General features: G+C 44.2%; 1 protein-coding gene across 2 annotated transcripts in view; it reads left to right on the forward strand.

Moving 5' to 3' along the window:
* The window catches only part of actn4 (actinin, alpha 4), a 39,587-nt gene that overhangs the window by 16,938 nt on the left and 5,349 nt on the right, over positions 1 to 17,300 (forward strand). Inside the window, exons 2-15 of one of the 2 annotated variants that reach the window (XM_018742824.2) lie at positions 4,204 to 4,318; positions 4,789 to 4,908; positions 6,101 to 6,187; positions 7,744 to 7,831; positions 8,068 to 8,146; positions 8,271 to 8,352; positions 10,735 to 10,820; positions 12,990 to 13,082; positions 13,403 to 13,633; positions 14,607 to 14,754; positions 14,853 to 15,003; positions 16,340 to 16,448; positions 16,660 to 16,800; positions 16,945 to 17,127. In XM_018742824.2, the coding sequence (XP_018598340.1) occupies positions 4,204 to 4,318; positions 4,789 to 4,908; positions 6,101 to 6,187; positions 7,744 to 7,831; positions 8,068 to 8,146; positions 8,271 to 8,352; positions 10,735 to 10,820; positions 12,990 to 13,082; positions 13,403 to 13,633; positions 14,607 to 14,754; positions 14,853 to 15,003; positions 16,340 to 16,448; positions 16,660 to 16,800; positions 16,945 to 17,127 (1,713 nt within the window). Of the gene's footprint in view, positions 1 to 4,203; positions 4,319 to 4,788; positions 4,909 to 6,100; positions 6,188 to 7,743; positions 7,832 to 8,067; positions 8,147 to 8,270; positions 8,353 to 9,221; positions 9,308 to 10,734; positions 10,821 to 12,989; positions 13,083 to 13,402; positions 13,634 to 14,606; positions 14,755 to 14,852; positions 15,004 to 16,339; positions 16,449 to 16,659; positions 16,801 to 16,944; positions 17,128 to 17,300 lie in introns of both variants that reach the window. The other variant, XM_018742823.2, reaches the window with a different exon arrangement.

The following is a 17,300-nucleotide window of genomic DNA, read 5'->3' on the forward strand; positions in this document are numbered from 1 at the left end:
TCTTGGGCTCACGGTGACGTGGTGTTAAAACGACACAAATAGGGGCACGGAGCTGGGAAACTGGGCTGAACACAACACAAGTGTGTTTGCCACGCTTGTCAAACAGGCTGGTGTCCTGTATGGGTCAGTGAGAGATGGTGACAACCTTGTATGAATGCCAAGTGTTAGCGAGCGAGAAGAAGCTTGAGCTTGAGTGTTTTCCCACGTCAGCTTGTGGCCGTATGAGTTATTACAAAAGTTCATGCTTCTTCGTAGATAGAAAAAGAGCAAAGCCACGAAACCGCTGTTTGAAGGTGGGAGGGGGGTGAAAGGTTCACTACTGCTTTAGCACAGTGTTTTCAGTCCCACGTCTGCAGCGCGAGCAAACCGTGCCGCAGTTCACCAGCCTTCTGCCCTTTCGCTTGCTGATGTCGTTGCCCCTCCAGCACAGCAAAAGCATGAATGAGGCTTCTGATGGAGGCAGTCGCTTCAGCGCCAAGTCCCAATGTGTTGGCACTTCTCGTACTTTCTACGGCGTTTCTGCAGTTCTGCGTCGCCGCGCTGCCTCTGTCTGGTCCATCTACGGGTTGGCTTTCAATGCAGTTGAGGGCCATGTTTGTTCGAACGAGTCGCAAACCAGGACAAGTTCTAATCGATGTCTTGTGCGTGCGTGTAAAGGAGCCGTAGGCGAGCGCACAGCAGGCGATCTGCGCGCTCTTGCCGCGGGCGCACAATGGCTCTTCTGCAGCACTCAGTCGGGCGTGTGCAGACCAGAGTTAATTTTGTGAGCCGTTCCTAAGAATAGGTGCCCTTGTCTTGGGCTGGCGCGCTGACTAATGGGCGAGGGAGGGAGAGAGGGAGTTGTAGCTGGCCTTCCAGGCGGATCTCTCCCACCTATGCTCCTTCCTGTGGGCCTGTGCGCTCAGCCACGGTAATGAGCACTCGCAGAACCGTTTCCTACTGTTGCTACTAGCTCTGCCTTCTGCGAATGAAAGCTCAGAGCTGGTAGAACGCAACTTTTCTGTTTACCGTAACCCAGTTCGTATAGAAAATGCCAGGTACCCCACTTCCAAACTACTGAATCCCTCCTAGCGTTTATAGGATCTCAGAATCCGCCTTTCGGATCCGTTTCCCTCCTGATCTCCTGGCAGCTAGACGGTTAGTCCAGCAGTTATGTCTGTTGGCTATTTGAGTGTTATTTCTACGCGCAGATACGAGTGCCAGAAAAATGACGACCAGACTAGGGCTTGTAACTATCAATTATTCTGAGTACTCTACCAGTTATCCTGACAGTTGGGTAATCCAAGTTTTTATACTTTATTAAACAGCAATAGAAAATATTCAGGAGAGAAATTATTGCAGCTCTCTTGAACAATTTTATTTAATTTTATATAAATCAACATTTTTATTTTTAAGTGGATTATTTATATAAGTGCAAACTAAACTTGTTTAGCCATTACAGGTCATGGTATACTTTCAGTTTCAAAGAAAATATTAACTGAAATTCCATAAATAACCAGAAATATATTTACATTTATTCATTCAACTTTTTTCTTTCCTCCCCCCTCCAGAGTGATTTAGTGTTGAGCTACTTAGTTTTGTACCCATTTATACAGTGGGGTAATTTTAGTGGAGCAATTTAATGCCACAAAGTACAACCAAAAACTAGAATAAGACTTCACTAAAATAATAAATCAGAATTATTTTGCCTATTTTATCATTCCAAGTTCTCTGTTTCAGAAGTACATTTTAGAAATAATGTAAGCCTTACAGGAGCATGTGGTTTCAAAGAACGAAGTATGTTTTCTGGGTAGACTTTTTGGGATTTGTAGGAGGCAGAAAGGAGAAAGATGGATAGAACAGAAGAAAATGCATACAAGTTGCAGCTGTGGTTGGCAGACCAGCGAAGGGTGCGTTACCGCAACTGAGGGGGTGGAAAGTGGAGCCATAATACTGGGAGTGCACACCTCTCAATTTTAAAAAAAAAAAAAAAAAACTTCCATCTCTTATCCTGTGCGATCCTTTCACATGTCATCAGCTCTTGGCACAACAGGGATTGCCATCCATGTGCTCTTCCATAATGTACTATATACTGCGTCTGCGTGTGTATATATGATGGCAGAAAATTTGAACTGAGGATTTGAATTAACCGTGCTCGTCGAGGCATCCGTTTAGCCCTATAATGTGTTGTATTTTTTGTATAACGTGGCATTCTGCCCATATGCAATTCCTGTAAAAAGAGAATTTTTTTTTTTTTTCTCCCCCTTCCCGCTTCTCCTTTCTGGTGTTGCAGCGTAATGAACAATGCGATACTACTACTCGGTGCAGGAACACATCTTTCTCAATGCTCACTCGAAATGAGTCGGTCCATGCAAGCTTAGTCTCAGGCTCGTGTTTCAGCACCTGCTTGGTGTCATACATGCGGAAGTCGTGTGTGAGATTGAGGAGTGTCCAATCTCAGGGCGGCGGGCAAAATGCCATAGTGCTGGGGAGCCATTTGTGGAATGTTGGGCAGTTGTGAAACATTGGGTTGAAAATTTTCGTATCTCACCTTCCCTGTTCAGGTACCGCCACTCCCTTACATTTCCTTGCGTGTGGGACGGAAAGGTGAGGTGGTGGATGGTTTCTGTGCTGCATTCCTGCTGTAGGAGTGGCAGTCGGCAGGCCAGAGTCGTGGAGAGAGGCCGTACTTGTCGTAGAGTGGCACTCATCCACTCGTCTCCTGGCCTGCTGACTCTCCTCCTCCCCCTTCCCATCCTGTACTAAGCGCTTGTGTCACCTTAGATCGGTGCTCGGTAGGGGGCCACATTTCCACTCGAGTAACAGTGCGTTCTCCTGTACTCCAGTGAACCACGTGGACTGACTGAGAGCTCAGTGGGGGTGGTGATCTGGCCCAGTAGAGACACGGGCCTTATCTCATTTCCGCCTGGGCCTCATGACCGTGAGCTTGAACAAGCAGCAGTGGACTCTGTCGGAGAAAGACAAGCCCCTCCTACCAGCGACCGACTGCGTGAAGGTCTGATGTGCTGGTTTTTGACTCCCCTTGTGTGCAAATAGAAGGTGACATGACAGCTGCACTGCAGCTTTTTGTCCTGTCGCTCTTGCTGGTGTGGATTCTTTTTATCTTGTCACAAAGACCCAGTAGTGACAGCAAACAGTTGCATACAAATGACACTTTTCGTAAACGACTCTGCTGTTTTTACTGTACATATCTGTTTTGCTTTGTATAATATTAGACAGTTCCTGGATGGAGTTATTTCAAGATGAAAAGGTTCCAGCTGTGTAACAGTTCTCCCAGGTTTATTTTTAGTCTTCATCACTTATTTGAACTGTGTGAAATCTGCATTGTACCAGAACCCATGCTGTGGATAACAAGTATTTTAGGATGCTAACAATGGCACCTTCCTCTGTACCGGGGTGTGGCGGATGGTCTTGTGTAGCTTTCCACGTGCACTGTTTGCCTTCGATGCAGTGCTGGTGCTGCTGTCCTGCAGCCGAGCCCTGGCTCCGTGCGCTCTGTCGATAGCCACCTTGAAACTAGTGTGGGCTATACGAGCCACACAACGGAGTGCGCCGTGGGGGCCTGTCCCTTCTGGGGCTCCAGGGTGAAGGCGCTCATTATGAGCCTCTCAATGGGCCCTTTGTGTGGCCGCAGAGCGGAGCGCCGAGTAACAGGGGCTCGACCCGTCCGCAGTCATAATGTTTTCATCCAGCTTCCCATGATAATGTGTGCCCCGGAGGAGCTGGGATGCAGATAGACATCAAGGTTTGGAAAGTGTGCGTTGGGAGTTGGTTGAGGGTTTGCAAAGGAGAAGGAAGTACGAGCAAGGTTGCATGTGGTTGTGTCTGTAGGTTTGTGTTCAGAGAGTGGGGGGCGAAGGAACAGGCGAACGCAGGTTTGACGTGGGAAGCAGAAATACCTCTGCGGTCAGAGCGAGAGGCGGCTGTAGTGGCAACCACTGTAGGGATCAGATCCTGCCTCTCTGGTGTGGTGGAACAATGATAAACCTCCCCACCACTCCATAGGGTCGTTGCTGTGTGTTTCCGTAAGCTGCGCGCTTGGCCCACAGGGCTGACGATGGGGAGAGGTACAGGCGCTTTACGCAGGCCGTTCATGCTGTCAGACCGTTGTAGGTTAGCTTCCCACTGACTTCTGGTCCTTCTTGGTACCCTGATCTTTTGTTTACATTTTTATTTGACTCATTATTCCTTGTTTTTTTGCAGACTTTCACAGCATGGTGCAACTCCCACCTGAGGAAAGCAGGCACACAGATTGAGAACATTGAGGAGGATTTCCGGGATGGCCTCAAACTCATGCTGCTCCTTGAGGTCATCTCAGGTACTGCTCTGGTCATTGCCAATCGGTTGATGTGCAACCTTAGTTTTTGTGTAAATTGTTCTTCAGAAAACTGAAGCAGCACCTCATAGTCTTGATGTAAGCACAATTATATTGCCAGTGAAACTGAGCTCTCTGTGTCTGTGTGTGTGTGTGTTTAAATTGGACATGGGGGCTTTTAATGAGTCTTTGTTATTGCTCTTCACAACTACTGACTTGTTTCCAAGATTGTGTAACATTGTTTTCAAGTACAGGCCCTTTACAGGGTTTGTAACCCTGTAAAGACTTGCACGTGACCGCAAATATAGGGGTATGGTTTAGAGATGAAGGATCTGGATATTATTCCCTGGTTTATTGAAGCTTGTGGGATTTTTAATTGCTCTCGGGAACTTTATTTTTTGCTGTTGAAATAATGTTGTAGAAATGAGAGGTTTGACAGTGTAATGGAGTGTCTGTGTTTTTCCCAATTTCAGGCGAGAGGTTACCTAAGCCAGAGAGAGGCAAGATGAGGGTTCACAAGATCAACAACGTCAACAAAGCGCTGGACTTCATTGCCAGCAAGGGAGTGAAGTTGGTGTCCATCGGCGCTGAGGGTCAGTACTTCAGAGCTGTCAGTTGCACAGCTGCCCATTTGTGCATAGATGCAGTCATGGGCTGTCACTCCATGGCTGGGTCATGGATACCAGAATCACCCCTCCCCACACTCGGACGACAAGCATGCGCACAGCTATGTAGCATGAAGTGTGTTGGGAAGTTCAGCCCTTGTGTAAAAAAACGGGAGGCTTTTAGAAGCCGTGTAGAACAGAGGGGAAAAAACAGCAGCCTCTTCATACAGTAGTGACCTTTTTGTGCTGCCCTGTTAATCACAGCCCCCGTTCTTTCTACATGCCCCCCCCCCCAGTTCATTCCATCCCTCCCATTAGTAGGAAAGGTTAAGTGCTGGAAAGATGCTGTAATAAAGGAGGGAGGATTAAAAACTCATGTTTCTCCAGTAAGTTGCTTTTATAGAGAAAGTTACCGGCTAAGCTTGGGGCAAATGTTGCTCATGGGAGACAATTTGCTAAACATCACTAGCTTAGTGTTACGAAGCCTGCAGGACCATCCGCTCCCCAATGTCTCTCTCCTAGCGGACACATCATCCGATTAGCTGTGTGCACTTGGACCTTCAGTGGTGTCTTTGACACGTGCCATTGGGTTCTAGTTCAAACCCAGTTTCAGTGCGTTAGGTGGAATGATGGCTTAGGTTACTGGCCTGCTCAGGAGCCAACAGCACTCTACCCAGTATTACTTGTGGGATGGAGTACGGGAAACAAACAGTGAGGACAGTGGTACTTTTTCAAGACATTCCTGCTTCTGCATTGTTGGCATGAAACAAAGCAAAATATTTACATTTATCACCTTGAAATGGGATAATGGGGATAAATTTAAATATTTTTGGATTTTTTTTCGCGTGCCCAGCGCAACAGAATTTTTTGATTAAAGTATAGTTTATTTTTGGGTTCGGGTGTTGCTGTTTTGTCTACTACTACATTGGAGCAACTGTAGTCTCAGAAGAACTGGGAATGTACACATTGCTCTTAGTGTCTAAATGGATAGGTGGTGATATTCATGCTTTTCCTAATTTCTGTTCAAGGTATCTTTCATTGTGGAAGTTTTACCCATTTATTTAGCAGGGTATTCTTATTGCATTAGTTAAGGGTAAATACCTTCATCGAGTACTGCAGTAGTAGTGAGATTTGAGCCAAGAACCTTCAGCTTATATGTCAGTATGACTTCTCTCTTCAGAAATTGTGGATGGCAATGTGAAGATGACCTTGGGAATGATCTGGACCATCATTCTGCGCTTTGCTATCCAGGACATCTCTGTGGAGGGTGAGTTGTCTACTTGAATACATGCCAGGGCATATTTTTGTCCAGAATTTCTTTCCTAAAGGAACGCCATTCCCCCCCCACTAACAAAAGCTACTTATTGGACATTTGGCGCAGCTTGGCTGTTGACTTCAGGGTTGTTTACACCCTGTGGTTTTTGAAGAGCTGTCAGTGCATTTCTCAGTAGGTCAAGAGGTTGTTTACAAAACACCTCATTATGCAGCGTACTGAGGAAAGATTTGTCTCTTTTATTTAGGGTGCAGATTAAGGTGTGTACATCCGTGCAGTTGGAAGTGCGGAGTGGCCGGTTGACCTATTCCATTCTAAATTGTTAAACATATATGAACCTCGAGTAGAGGTGGCCTTCTTTTCCAAAACACATTTTTCCCAGCTCTGTAGAGAGAAGAATATACACCCTGTAACCTGTCTGTGTTATATTTTCACAGCATCAGCAGCTGGTCTGTTGAATTCTCTCTCATTTTGTCCTGTCAACTTCTTGATCATGATGTCAACATTAAAGATGGTCTCATGAGCCCCTTTCATATTTTTAGAATGCATTTTCCTTTCAACCATTTGTCTTGTATGAGGAATGGTCTAGGTGAGAATTCTCACAGGGAACTGTATAAAACTACCATCTGCACCATAGGAAATGCTCACAACTTATCACTTGAACTGAAGTTAGTGTACATCTACATTCTTCCCAGTCTAAATTGGACATGCAAGATATGAATTCCGTTTTCTACCCCTCCTCTCCAGCAGCTTGAAAGAGTGACATTGTAATAGTGCAGACGTGTGCAATGTATCTAGCTGCCCACTGAGCCCCGTTCTTGCCCATGGTGTCATTCTCAAAGCATCTGCCAGCATGGAAAGAATGAGTTATGATCTTGTAAAACAAAGTACAATATTAGTGTTGTTTTACAGTGAAATGTACTGGTGAACAGAACTGTACAGACAAAATTTTAATAACCTTTTATATTGCATTGAAAACACTACTTTTACTATTATGTTAGTCTGAGTCCAGCTCTGGCATGTGAAGACCAAATGTTTCCTTATTACTCTGAACCCTTATGTTATGATGGCCCTTCCATTCCCCATCCCTCCCAATACTTCAAATGCGATGTTAATGTCATTCTTGGATAAGGTTGGAAAACGTAGACACGTGTTTCTAGTGTACAGTAAATTTGTCATTGTTTGCCATATGAACTAGTATACATCACAAATAGCTGCATGAAACTAAGTCTTTTGCTAAAAAAAAATGTAAAATGTTTTTAGAGCTGCAAATGGTGTCTGTTATTAAAAACTTAGGAAATGGGAACAAGCTGACAGTATTTAATTCATTAATGGCCCCAAAATACACTTCACCAAATGAGTGGCTGTAGAATGGAACATCGTAATGTGAGTTCCCAGTGCAATTTTTCAATCACTGAATTTTTTTTTTTCCTCCCCTGTTTGTGAAACATTTTTGAACATTTTGAATTTTTCTTTGCAACTTTCAACCATCCATATAAAACAAACTACAATGGTCAAGTGTTGCTTCCACAATCTGCCCCTTTCTTCAGAAACCTCTGCAAAGGAGGGTCTGCTGCTGTGGTGCCAGAGGAAGACTGCTCCCTACAAGAATGTCAACGTGCAGAATTTCCACATCAGGTAGGGCCACCAGATCCAGAAAGACGTAGAGGGCTCTGAAGGGTGTCGTCATACAGATGAGGCCAGTTGGGTTTAAGTAGAGAGCAGTCTTCCTGATATGAAAAGATGTATATATTATTCCTGTTTAGATTGTGTATTAGTTTCCAGAGCAACTAGATTGTGCTGCAGGACTTTGTGAGCCTTTCTTAATCCTTAGTTTCTTGTAAACCTCTGACCTTTCTGTATTTGTGTGACAGTTGGAAAGATGGTTTGGCCTTCAACGCCCTCATCCACAGACACCGGCCTGAACTCATAGACTACGAGAAGCTGAGGAAGGTACATGCCAATTGTGCTGTGTGTGCAGTCATTCACCAACAGGTGTTTCTGGCCTCTGGTACAGTGCTTTAAGTGATGCTTGTCTTTGTAAGCAAACTATTTTGTCCCTGCTGCTTTCTCTTAGGATGACCCTGTGACCAACTTGAACAATGCTTTTGAGGTGGCAGAGAAATACCTGGATATTCCTAAGATGTTGGATGCAGAAGGTATGGAGATGCGTTCCCTGTCCTCACTGCCCCCTTACCCCCATATACCCCTTTGTGTGCGTACTTCCATCGTCTTTGTTTTGTGTACCTTTTGTTCAGAAGCACCTGTGTGTCAGATCTTTGTCGTTGACTGTGCAAATGCTGGAAATGTCAGTGTGGGAGATCTGGTTGAGGGGAAGTGAGTTTATCTGCATTTGAAACATTTCCCCAGTTTTTAAACTGTGGAACTTCCCTGTGTGTGTTATGCTGTACAAGCATGCGTGACTGGTGTGTGTCGTCCTTTCTGTCTCTGCACTCCTTTGCACAGAGCCCCAGCTATCAGCCTGAGCCCTTGGACTGTCAGTACATCCTGTGTCATCGTGGAGGGGTGGAATGGGCTGATAGTACCAGGGTTCAGCCCCCTATACAGTGCACACACTGCTATACATGCACATGCCAAGACCATCTCTGACCTGTTTTTTTAAGCCCAAAAAAATAATAATTTTCAGCCTTACCTATAAAATGGGGTTAAATATAGAGTATATCCTCAAAGATGCTGGGCTTTAATGTCCATTGTTTGGATATGTGGTTAATGGCTCCTGGGTGCTGATGTGTGGGGAACAGAGTTACTAGAATGGCTCTGCTTATTAATGGTTATTACTGATAAGCTGAACTTGGGCTGTATGCCAAATAAGGTTTTAAAATCTTTGCTGAAAAGAATGTTTGTTTACATGTATATAATTTGTCGTAGTATCCGAAAATTAAGCACTACATGCTAATTCTAGTAATTCTGTGCCGAGTGCACTTTGTGTTGTGCTTTTGTCCTTTTCCTCAGGCTCCCTGTAACCCTGTGTGTCTGCGTTATGTGTGTAACTGTGGTTTCCCTGCAGACATTGTCAACACTGCCCGCCCGGATGAGAAAGCCATAATGACCTATGTGTCCAGTTTCTACCATGCCTTCTCTGGAGCTCAGAAGGTACCCCCCTGACCCATTTTGCCCCTCTCCAGCCTTCATTTGCACCCTTGCGCTCCTCTCCGGCATGGCTTTCTCCTCCAGCATTGGGACGAGCTGGAGGCTGTGTTGTGGATCTGCCCTCCTCCCTTGACTACCACAGCATAACCACTGTATTGAAACACTGAAAGTTTGGTCTTGAAATTGTATACAAAACTCCATTTAGAGTCGTGGAGGGGGCGGCTTGTAGCAACAGCAGAATCTGTTCACTTCGTGTTTCCATAAGGAACAAGTAGTCAGAGCTGCCTATGAGTTACTGCTTTATAGCTTAGTTTACATCACTCAACCACCCACCATAAAATACTGGTAAGTAGGTATACTATGATTAATCCCCTAGAGTATTCTTTTAAAAGCAACTGAAGTGACCTCCAGTTCAGAGGGTACAATGATTCAATCAACGGAACAAAAAAAAGGAGAAATGTTCAGTTTTAGGCAACTATGAATAGTGTCTAAAAGATGAAAACAAATGGTTATGATCTGTTTACAATGTAGAGGCTGCAACAAGTTCCTCGAATCATCAGGAAGCTGTGCGGGTGCATTTCCTTTTTTCTCCATCTGATCTCATGGAACTAGTGAGGTTCATGTGACTGGGTCATTCTCAGCTGAACAGCACACTTCATTTGTGCTTAATGAAGCAAACAAGCAAACAGACCGAACTTGTTTTCCTCCTCCCTTTCTGTCCCCTCTCTCTCTCTGGACTGGGAATGAGCTTGTTGCCATTTTCCATGGCATTGTAATGAATTTTTAATTAAAGTGTTTACGAGCAGTAGCCCCAGGAGAGACGGGATCTCTCACCACACCCTTCACCATGCAGAAGCATGTTTCTCATACCGGTTGGCGCTTGGATATGGAAGACCTTCTAGGCTTGTAGCAGTCAGGGTTTTGTAAGAGCTGTGTTGCTGATACCAGAGAAAGGGTTGCACTGTTGGCTCTTTTCACCTATAGTAGCAATTAACTTATGAGCCATGTTGTTTTGAAGAATCCAGAGTGACATTACGGAGGGACCATTTGTAGGTACTCCAGCGTCTAGCAGAGCATTTCCCCCATGGCCAAATTTCAAGGTGCCATCAATAGCAAGTAGTGGTTTGTGTGTGTGTGTGTGTGTCCTGTGGGGAGGGTCGGGTCTGCGATCCCTGACTCCAGCTCGGCTTACAGGGGACTCCCTCTGAGGTGGGTTCTCTAACTGACCATCACCATCCCGCAGCAGACCTCCCTTTCTTACTGCAAAAGGCCACTTGGCTGGGCGGCGGCGTCTTCCCTCCCCACTTCCCTCTCCACCTCTATGTGGTGGGGTGAGGTGGGGCCTCTCTTCGGTGGAGGCAGCTTGGCTTCACTGCTTTCTGTCTCTCGTTCTCTCTCCCACGCTCTCTCGCTACCCCTGGCTGCTGCAGACATCGTCGGCACGCTGCGGCCCGACGAGAAGGCCATCATGACATATGTGTCCTGCTTCTATCATGCCTTCTCGGGGGCTCAGAAGGTGAGGACAGACCAGTGGCCTTTCACCTCTGATTTCTTTGACCAGATAAACCTGCTTAACCCCAGCATGGAGGTTGCTTGTGGTCAGTGGTAAAGCACACATCAGCTTCTTGCTTTCAATTCAGCCACGGGCTTCTTATCTTCTGTTTTTAAATCTTTTATTTAAAAATTGCATTTTTTTGTATGTATACTTTTTCCACTTGTCTTTACTGCTGCAACTTCAGAATTTATGTTTTTTGCTGTTTTTATTTTTATTGCAGTGATAGTATAGTGAGATCCGAGGTGAGCTGGACATCGTGGTAATTTACTGGGTTTTGTCCTGCAAAGCTTGCAGGAGTTGCATGTAACTTACAGACACAAAACATGTGTGGAGTTGTGCACTAGTATGACTAACTATTATTGAAGGACTGCATTGTGCTCGTTGTGCTGAGACTGGTGTGTGTGTAGCAATATCGGTTCTTTTGCAGGTGGTGTAAACAAGCACAGTTTCTGGTTTGCTGTGTATGTCTGTGTACCTGTGAGCAATGTGTATGTTGGACCTCTGTGTGAGACAAGCTCACCCTAAGTGGTTCATTTACTGCTTCACCGTGTTCTCTTTGGGTAACCTGCAGGGTGAATTCTGGCTGCTTCATGTTGCATGTTTTGTCATACCATAAATTCCTGCTTTTATAGAAATTGATGTGTTCGCTTATTAAAGAAAGGAAGTGTCAGTTACTCAAGTGTTGTATCTCCTTGTGTTAGAAACAGGTTATAGATTTGTGAAGGTTTTTTTTTCTAGTTAGTTGCTTCCAACACATGTATGTATTTAGTAGCATTTCCATGTGTGACAGTAAATGCAATGTGTTCAGCTAAAAAGCCGATAGGGGCGATAAATCACACGCAGGCAGAGCAGGATTGTGGGCCTGCCTTAATTCTCCTTGCGTACAGGTCACGTTCAGGAGTATGTGCTTATATGTTTATCTGTCAAAGGCTGGCACCGAATAGGAGTTTGTGAAGACAACTGTTTATATTTTTATTTTATCTACTTTGTATACTTTAAAGCTTGTTTTACATTTGCTTTTTACATTAATTTTCTACTTTTGCAGTATCTGGGGCTTGTATTGAACCTAAGTGCTGAATAAATGTAATGTCTAACGTGTGTGTGTTCGAATGTGCCGCTGCACAAAATTTTCCTTAAAGTAGAAGTCTGGTAGACTAGACCTGGACTAGAGACTAGCAATGAATGATGTGGTATGTTGGTTGGCCTCAACACTGATTTATCTTGGTTTTTTTTTGTGGCAGTTTAATACTAGGTGGTATCTATTAGATTTCACATCTGTGAACGCTATCCCTTAACACAGTTTAACACAACTTTTAGTGCACAGCTGTAAAAGTATTGATGAATACGTGTAATGGTAATTTTACCATATCTACTAATAAGGCTGTCCTTAAGGCTGAGACTGCAGTATGTTGGGAAGCACAGACATTGTAATATTAATTTGCTTTGCATTTATTGTTCAAAGGTTCATCCTGTGAACTGTCATTTGATTTGATTTCTCTTCCTGTTACTTCTGAGGGAGTCTTTTGTAACATAATCATTGTCTCCTCTGGTTTGAGAATATTGGACGACTCGGAGCTGAGAACAGTCAGTGCAGTTGTGTGTCTTAATAGAGCTCTATGTCAGTGCTGTTATGTGTATGTGTGTGCGCATGCATAGAATTAGCCGGAATAATGACTGCTTGAGGTGCGTTTTGGGGATGTAGATCACCATTGACTAGATAAATTAACAGTGTGGAGCATAATTTAGCAGATTATCCATGTACTGTGTGACAGATCTAATGTGGTTTTGCTGTCAAATTGCTTGTGATGTTTTTAACGGTGTTGAACATACGGTACACGGGAGTCTTCATTTTGAAGGATGCGTTTTATTGTGTGTGATCCCATTTAAAAGTAGTCCAGTTTGAGTAGACTCGCAGTGCTCTTCTCTTCGAAGTCCAGCTGAGCGTTCAGGGTTGCTAAGCTTATGAGAAGGAGTAAATGGGCTGAGGAAGAATAAAGTACTGTAGATGAGGACATGATTTGTGCTTCACACTGAAGCCAGGATATCTGAGACTTTGAATGAATGCACCTGTAGGTACTCATACATGAATGAGTACCAGCTGTTGTATGTGACTGCTCTTTTCTGTATCAGGCTGAGACTGCCGCCAATCGCATCTGCAAGGTGCTGGCAGTGAACCAAGAGAATGAACATCTGATGGAGGACTACGAGAAACTGGCCAGTGATGTGAGTTCTTTGTCTTAACAAAGGTCTTTTTTATAAAAGATAGATTTTGCTTTTTTTTTTTTTTTCTTTCCCCCTCTTTGTCTGTCTCCTCCTGTGGTCCAGGTTGGCTTACAGTTCTATGTTCTCCCTCTTCACCTCTAAGTATTTTTCCTGTGATAGTGTAAAATTATCCCTCCTTGTTGAGGACCGGCTCTTACAGCTCAGCTGGTTGGAGTCGTGTGTGAATACCTCTTGTCCTTTTATCATCACCAGCTCTTTCACTCCTGTTTTGTTGGCCCTCTTGACTCTGTTTTTAAAGCTGGCTCATTCTTTGCCCCCAGCTGCTTGAATGGATTCGCCGCACCATCCCCTGGCTGGAAAACCGAGCCCCAGAGAAGACCATGGCAGAGATGCAGCAGAAATTGGAGGACTTCCGTGACTATCGGCGTGTGCACAAGCCACCAAAAGTGCAGGAGAAGTGCCAGCTGGAAATTAACTTCAACACCCTGCAGACCAAACTGAGGCTCAGCAACCGACCTGCCTTCATGCCCTCTGAGGGGCGTATGGTCTCGGTGAGGGAGACCTACCTTATCTTGAACATCCTACTCTTCCTCTTGTTGCAATGCGATCATACTCTTAGACAGGGGAGTCCTGATTCTCTGGCTGCAGGCTTTTTTTTTTTTTCCTCTCTTTTTTTGTAAATGTCTCTACAAGATCTTTTGAAAGTCCATCTACTTTAGAACTGCAAGTATCAAGTAGTTTTACCCCCATAAGAATCTTATATTTACATTTATTCACTTAGCAGATGCTTTTTTCCAAAGCAACTTCCAATGAAATCTTTGTAGTGTTATCAGCACACACACCCTGTTCACTAAGGTGACTCACTGCTAGATACACTACTTACACTGGGTCACTAATCCATGCATCAGTGGAACACACTCACTCGCACACTGGGGGGGAAGCTGAACAGCATGTCTTTGGACTGTGGGAGGAAACCGGAGCACCTGTAGGAAATCCACGCAGACACGGGGAGAACATGCAAACACCATACAAACTTTTTTTTGGCCTTTTTTTGGCTTTTTTTTTTTTTTTTTTTTTTTTTATATAAACATTTGTGTTCTGAAATGCTGAATTGTGCCTCTTTCAAATTAAGTAGCTTTTGGTTTAGTTTTGCTTTAGGTTTTATTTGAAAAAAACAAAAAGACAAACGTTGAAATAGTTAGACTACGTGACTTCTGGTATTACATGTTCTTCAGTATGCCTCTTTTCTGTGGCGCTTTTGGACTTCAGGGTTAATGGTTCATGTTGGCTGTGGCTTTGCAATTGTTTCCATAATTTGTTTTTAACCTTTTCTTCTAATGAAATCTTATTTTAATCAATATCAGCCCTGCTGCTCAAATGCAGCAAATTAACTAAATGTAAAGGACTTTCAGTGTATTAGTTTTGTTCACAATTGATACAAATTCTGTATTAACTGCTCAGTCTTCTCACATGTGCGCACTCCTAAGAAGGATATGCAGTGAAATGAAGTGCTCCTCATTGCAGGACATCAATTCTGCGTGGCACAATTTAGAGGGTGCGGAGAAGGGATACGAGGAGTGGCTGCTAAATGAGATCCGCCGCTTGGAGAGGCTTGACCACCTGGCTGAGAAGTTCCGTCAGAAAGCCACCATCCATGAGTCCTGGACTGCCGGTAATGTCGCTCACTCTGCAGTTTCTCATGTGCTCTTGTCATTACATTACCTGCACCACTCTAAATTTTCATCCTGTCTGCCTTGGTTTTTTTTGTAGGAAAGGAATCAATGCTGACACAGAAGGACTATGAGACAGCATCCCTGTCAGAGGTGAAGGCACTGCTGAAGAAACATGAAGCCTTTGAGAGTGACCTAGCTGCCCACCAGGACCGTGTTGAGCAGATTGCTGCCATTGCCCAGGAGCTCAAGTAAGGGAAAAACATAATGGGTAGCAAGGGAGAGACAGAACCTGGTTGAGAAGGTGGATAAATTGTAGATGTCAGTACAGTATTCTGGAGCTTGGGTGAGCATTAGGGTTTTGAATCTGGCTACAGGGGTGGCAAATGAAGTATTTCATTTGCTGGACTTGGCCAAACTGTCTAAACTTCCTTGATTACAGGTAGAAATGAAATTGAAATTATTTAGCTGTTTCTACATATGTTCTTACATATAGCTGCAAAACTTTGGAAAGTAGCAGTTTCTGTAGGCCTGAGTCATATGGGAATACATGTTGCCTTTTGAGTTTTAACAACCGGAAATGCTAGTATCTGTGCTCCCATAGTGTGTTTCTTTCCTTGGCATACTTTGAGCTATGAACAGGCTTCCAGTCGCAGTTGTGTTCATGAAGTACAAATGTCATTTTATGCTACCTTTCTGTGTGCCTGTTCGTATCTCAAAGTCCAACAACTACATCAATCTGTAAAAACCCTGATGGAGCTAAATGCTTTGATTTATTTGCGGGTTGGGTTCTGTTAAAACCATCAAGTAATACTAAAATCAGTTAAGTTTGCTGCGAGACTTGACAATGCAGGATCCCGTGTTCCTCTGTCCTGGAAACACGGGACATGAGACTGGACACCAGCTTATTTTAATGTCTTTTTACCATGCTCACATCACATATTACTTTACATAGACAAAGTAAAAATGCATTATCTCCACAGCTTCCCATTCGATGGGTTCTGTGTTTTTTTTACGTGCAAGTTAGTGCCACTTTTCTCCTGCTCGTTTCTCATTTTGACACCGAGGACACAGTAAAACTGGCCAGGAAGTGAGAATTTCATCACCTCAACATGTCAGTATCTTATTATACTTAGCTTACAGTCAAAGAATAGACATCTCCATTTGTAGTGGTGTTTCTGTAAAATAATTTTAGATTATGCTTATTGACATTCTATGAAGTTACTTGCTCCCCATCCACGGTGCTATTTGTTTCTGCTGATTGCATTTTGCTGCCCATCAGTGGCTGCAAGCAGAAATGCAGGCCTTGTTTTGCTCTGCAGTAGAGCAATTTTAGAAAAGAACAATAAAAATTAACTGGAAAATGCATATATCTTTGAAAATCCATAACTCGAATGTTTGAAACATGAGGTACAAATGTTCCACCACCCCATGCTGCTGCCTGATTTGAAAGTCCAGTTTGCTCTACTTTCATTTTCAGTTCATCAAGAAGGAAAGTAGAGATGGACTGAAGACCTAAATGACTGTTTTCTGTTGGTGCTCTCTGGCTGCGTATTAAGTTTGTGTTCATGTATGTCTCCATACAAGTGAACTGGACTACTATGATGCCCCGAGCGTGAATGCTCGCTGTCAGAAGATCTGTGAGCAGTGGGACCTTCTGGGTTCTCTCACCCAGAGCCGCAGAGAGTCGCTGGAGGTGTGTAACATCTAAAGCACTACATCCCATACACATGCATCCTGCTCTGTTTTCTCATGCTTGAATTATCCCTAATGAAACTAGGCTGCTGATAACCCTGCTTGTGGGTGTGTGTAGACCTTCTGTAAATGTTTCCCTCACCTTTGTCACTGTTTACCTTCTGGGTACTTCCGTCCTTCTGCTGAACTACATCATTCTTTGTTTCCTGCAGAGGACAGAGAAGCAGCTGGAGTCCATTGATGGGTTGTACCTTGAGTATGCCAAGAGGGCGGCGCCCTTCAACAACTGGATGGAGGGGGCTATGGAGGACCTGCAGGATATGTTCATTGTGCACAACATTGAGGAAATTCAGGTTGGTGATAAAGTTTAAACTCAGGAAGACCAGTGGCAGTCTTGTGGTGCTGCAGCACTTGGTGATTTTGAAACATCTCTCTATAGCCACATCTTTGTGTGTTGTACTAAGCAATTTATTCATTTACCATGTTTTTTCCTCCAGGGTCTGATTACAGCTCATGAGCAGTTCAAGTCAACCCTCCCAGAAGCTAACAAGGAGCGCGAGAGTATCCAGGCCATTCAGGCAGAGGTACAGAAGATTGCCCGGTACAATGGCATCAAGCTGAGTGGCAACAACCCCTACACATCCATTACCCCCGAGAGCATTGACAGCAAGTGGGACAAGGTATGTTGACGGATGTGTGCATCTGTACTCACTATGAATGAGGGGGCCATCAGGGTTAGTGGCCTGTCCATTTACTCGATGTGCTTTAGTTTTTGTAGACTGGATGCTGCAGCATGCTCACAACCCCCCCCCCCCCCCCCCCGCCACTGTTGTGAAGTAATCACATTTACAAA

Source organism: Scleropages formosus, chromosome 10, assembly GCF_900964775.1.
Source record: "Scleropages formosus chromosome 10, fSclFor1.1, whole genome shotgun sequence".
NCBI classification, from domain to species: domain Eukaryota; kingdom Metazoa; phylum Chordata; class Actinopteri; order Osteoglossiformes; family Osteoglossidae; genus Scleropages; species Scleropages formosus.